This window comes from Macrobrachium nipponense, chromosome 15 (genome assembly GCF_015104395.2).
Source record: "Macrobrachium nipponense isolate FS-2020 chromosome 15, ASM1510439v2, whole genome shotgun sequence".
Taxonomy (NCBI): Eukaryota; Metazoa; Arthropoda; class Malacostraca; order Decapoda; family Palaemonidae; genus Macrobrachium; species Macrobrachium nipponense.
This window is the reverse complement of record NC_087208.1, coordinates 44,815,527-44,820,436: the sequence shown is the minus strand read 5'-3', so window position 1 is coordinate 44,820,436 and position 4,910 is coordinate 44,815,527. Positions and strand designations below refer to the sequence as shown.

Below are 4,910 nucleotides of genomic sequence, written 5' to 3'. Positions count from 1 at the left end.
CTATTTCAGTGTGTGATATTCCAAGCTGCAATGGATAAGAGTTACTGTGATTTACCCATAGATATGGCTTGTGTCTGTTTTGATATCTTGTAAAGAGGTTCTAGTTCATTTATATATATATATATATATATATATATATATATATATATATATATATATATATATATATATATAACTATAAACTTTGTTTCCCTCACCAAGAGTATTTCTTTCTCATTTTTATGTTTTTGTTATTATATTCATCTCAAATACCTCAATAGTATCTAGTTGTGACTTATATTTTAGCAATACGAAACAATCCGATATTTCAAGTAGATATTATCCGGATACTCACCTATTGCCTCATCCGTACCAAACTGATATATTGCCTTAGTACCTACCCGCGGTAGACATCTTGAAACATGCACCGAGAGGGGCCCCCCAATTCACCCTCCTATATGCTCCTTTCTATATGCTCGTCCTGACAGCAGCGTCTTATGAAGATATTTGACTTTACATAATATGTCAAGGTATGCTGTATCAACCAGACGTAGATTGACCATGAAATTATTATGATACGAAATTTCATCGCAGACATAAATTACGTAACACTGAAATTTAATTTTGACCTGTCAAATATACATGAAAATGATAACAGTTCCTATAACATAAATCGAAACATAAGATGAATGCCAATTTTGAATTAAAATAACCTTTAAGTTTTGTCATTTCCCTCACTTACTACTTAATCACTGTTAATTGCAAGGAATGATGTTATACAAACGTTCATTATCGGGAGATTTCAAGGCCCGGAATAATGATCTCAGCAATAATACGCAGATACAGTGACGTGTGTATTGGTACTTAATTAAACCAACTTATCATCTTTGAACCTTGATGAAAACTATACATTAATAAGATATCTACTTATTATAACGTATGAAGGGAAAGATTTGCCCTTTATTTGCAAGAAGAAATACGCCGTGCACCACAGTAAAATACGTTGGTATGCTATACATTATTAAGTACGAAATCTATGGAAAACGAAAATGCTTAATTTTTTGTTTTTTACCATCTCTGTAACATCCGTTGTGCTTTGAATAAGCCACAAACTCTATTAATTTTAAAAGAATATAATATGTTAAATAAAAATGATGCAAGGGTTTATGTATAAGTTTTCTTTTCTGTTGTAAAGTTGAGGGTGTAAAAATGATTTGGTTATATAGTAGAATAAGAAGATCGATAAACTTCCAACAACAGCTATAATAATATAATAATACTAATAATAATCATCATCCATCATCATCATCATATCATCATCATCATAATAATAATGTTTTTATCCAAATCTATATCAAGGTTCTACAGCTCTTAGCAGACGAATCAAGTTGGAATAAGTCTTTAGTATAATAATAATAATAATACACTAAAAATAATAATAATAATATATAATTAATAAAATAATCTAATATAATAATAATGATAATATATAATAACAGACTATGTGATTTTTACCAAAAAACCTGTCTAGATCACGAAGCGACTCTTGTAGAATTAACTATAATAATAATAATTAATAATACTAATAATAATAATAATTAATAATAATAATACTAAATTACAGGATTTACCAAACCTTTTCTGGATACGAATGACACTTACGTAGAGTTAATAATAATAATAATAATTAATAATAAATAATAATAATAAATAAAATAATAATAACTAATAATAATCATAATAACAATAATAATCATAAATAACAATACGAATTAATAATATAATAATAAAATAATAATAACGAATAATAATAATTAATAATAATAATAAATAATAATATCATGGAAGGAGACCCTCTTTCTCAAACAAGTTTATTTGAAGCGATAATCGCTGCACAGCTCCATTCAAATCTGTAAATACGGCTTCTCTATTTTTCTAGAAAAATGAAGAGAAGACTATTTACAAGTTGAATGCAGCGGATGCAGCAATATTTTTCAAGTAAAATAATAATTAATAATAATAATACTAATAATCAATCAAAAATAATAATAATAATAATGATAATAATAATAGTAATAAAAAAAATAATAAAATAACTTAATAATACATAATAATAATAATAATAATAATAATAATAATAATAATAATAATAGACAAACAATTCTAAACAATTCAAATTTAGTAACCTGGTTATACAAGAAAACAACCACTCAATTTTAGTTCCGACACAGAGAAAGTACAACAATCGAACATCCAATTATACCAATTTCCAGAACGACGTCCCCGTTTATAGTCCAACCAAGAATTTTTTCGAATATATATAAACTTAGAAAACACACACACCTAAAATAATACCCGGTTTTGTAGTCGGTCTCATAAAGTATTCAAGCGAAGCGTGAGCTTACGAAACTAGGCAGGTGAAAAAAACTTGAATTCTAATGAGCTGAGCCACGCCCCCTTTTAGCGGAGGGTGGTATATATATTTGGCTGTGTCCAGGGAAGGAGGAATAGAGTACTGAAGTCACTCGATACATCGTCATGCAGTCTAAGGTAAGCTTTGTGTTTCCATAGAAGTCAAAATCTAGTTAGACTGGTCTCCAGTTCTTGTCAAGTCTAGGTTTCTCTTGAATCTTTTACTGTGACTCCATTCAAACTTCATTTCGTAAATTTTGGTTATTCAATTTCTTCAGTCTTGGTAAATTTTCAGTTCAACTGTCGGGTTCTTTCCCAATTCTACCTTTACGTCCTTGTACTTCATCTGTATTGTCTGGATCTCTTTATCGCGGTGTTCAACTTTTCCAAACATTACCTCATAGTGCAAATGTTTACCTTTTCATATAGCTTCTCTTCGAAATCTATGTATTTTTTCTAATATATTTTCTGGATCTCTGTAGCTTGCTTTCCAACCACTCCAACTCCCCTTTACCATTGTCTTGAGTGCTGAATGGACAAAAGGTGCCCTAATGCTGGGCTTAGAAAGACTAATTGTCATAAAATCAAATCAAAATTTATATCATAAATTGAATTCGTTCGCTTGAAGCTGAACGTATTTTAGCTTTGGTTAAATAAAGTTGTTCATTCTTTCCATGCCTTTCAGATCCTTTTTGTTGTGTTGGGTTTGGCCGCCCTTGTTGCTGCGGACAGCAGGGAAACCTACTCCTATGCTGCCCCCAGAGTAAGTGATGTCCTTTTACTGTTCAAGGTTGTCAAAAATATTGTGGAGTCTTAAGAGTAATTCCTATTTAAATTGATTTGTCAACATCTAATATCTAAAATTTTCTCCTATGAGTAATTAACTATACTCTATAACTTTTCTTTATTTGCAGGTATCCTCAGGCTCCGAATCCTCGGAGGAGTCCTACGAATCCAGTGAAGCCAAGTACAGCTTCAACTGGGCCGTGAGCGACGACTCCTCCAGCAACGAGTTCGGACACCAGGAATCCCGCGACGGAGACGACACTGAAGGATCCTACTACGTCCAGCTTCCCGACGGGCGTCTCCAGAAGGTGTCCTACCACGTCGACGGCGACGACGGATACGTAGCCGAAGTATCCTACGAAGGAGAGGCCCAGTTCCCCGATTCCGTCGAATCCGGGTCCAGTGAATCCTTCGAGGCTCCTAGATACGCCCCACCAAGGCCTCGTTACTCTGCTCCCGACTCCAACGAATCCAAGTAGGATTGGAGATGAAGGTTGCCCAGGCTTGATGGTACACTACCGCCATTATTTATTGTACAAATATTTATTGCTCTGTTTAAGCAAATAAAATGTCTAATTAATCACCTCCTTTCATTTATTCTCTAATATATTCAACAAACAACTTTACCTACAATGAAGAGGTAATTTTTTTTAAATAAATATTCAGTAGAGATTGATGAAAAGAAAATGTCTATTATCTTTTCATTATAAATTCCCAACATATCGAGGGAATTCATTGTCAATCATTACAATGACAAATTACAGTTTAAATTTCATTAAAAGTTTTCCTTAGTATTTGTTCTATCACTTATTTCCACGTTGATAGATATATTAAAAATTTAAATGCTGTTTATTCTCGTTATTTTCCATTTCTATCAATTTTTTCCGTTCGGGAGGAAGAGTGGAAAACGGTTGCTAAATTTAGAAGTAAAATATAAGAAGTGGTCTTTAAAATGAATTCCAGATTGTGTATGATTTTGCCATTATACAGTGAAGTAGCTGGTATGATATAAATCAATAACAGAAAAAAAAGTTCAAAATTTCTATGCACTTCTTAATCCATCACCAGAAGATTCATCTATATATATAAATATATATCTATCTATTTATGAATACATAAATAGATAAACATATACATATACATATACATATACATACATATCATATACATATACATATACTATTACATACATATATATACTTATATATATATATATTATATTATATATATATATATACTATATTTATATATATATATATATATATATATATATATATATATATATATATATATATATTATATATGTGAGATATATGTAGAGAGAGAGAGAGATAGAGAGAGAGAGAGAGAGAGAGAAGAGAGTACAACAGACAGACGAGAGAGAGAGTAGACCAGTCAATACAGACAGAGAGAGAGGTGTTACCTAGCAGACTCCACCCAGTGGGAAAGGCGAAGTATATATATGGGAAGTCAGATTAAGGGAAGGGAGTTAGTTTTATCCCTCTTTCTCGAATACAAGAAACATGCAATCTCAGGTAAGTGTCCTGAAAATGTTTCAGAAAATTAAGTTTAAATTCTCTCCTAAAACTTGATGCTCTTATGATATTTTTCTGAATTTTTTTCCTCTAAGTCCGTTTTTAAGGTTTCATGCTCTATTTTCTGTTGGTAGAGATTTATTTCATTTGATAAAGTAATCTCTGTTCAAAATGTATTTATCTACACCAAGAACTTTC

At 31.1% G+C, this 4,910-nt stretch overlaps 1 protein-coding gene across 1 annotated transcript; it reads left to right on the top strand.

Annotated features, from left to right (window-relative positions):
- The first annotated feature begins 2,483 nt into the window (after positions 1-2,483).
- On the top strand, positions 2,484-3,758 carry LOC135226843 (pro-resilin-like). The gene is made up of 3 exons (XM_064266533.1): positions 2,484-2,529; positions 3,077-3,154; positions 3,306-3,758. The coding sequence occupies exons 1-3, from the start codon at positions 2,518-2,520 to the stop codon at positions 3,654-3,656; spliced, it is 441 nt and encodes a 146-aa protein (XP_064122603.1). The 5' UTR covers positions 2,484-2,517; the 3' UTR covers positions 3,657-3,758.
- Positions 3,759-4,910: the final 1,152 nt, after the last annotated feature.

Coding starts and splice junctions, on each gene's coding strand:
- LOC135226843 (XM_064266533.1), top strand. Junction 3,155..3,305: donor ACTCCTATGCTGCCCCCAGA/GTAAGTGATGTC, acceptor CTTTATTTGCAG/GTATCCTCAGGCTCCGAATC.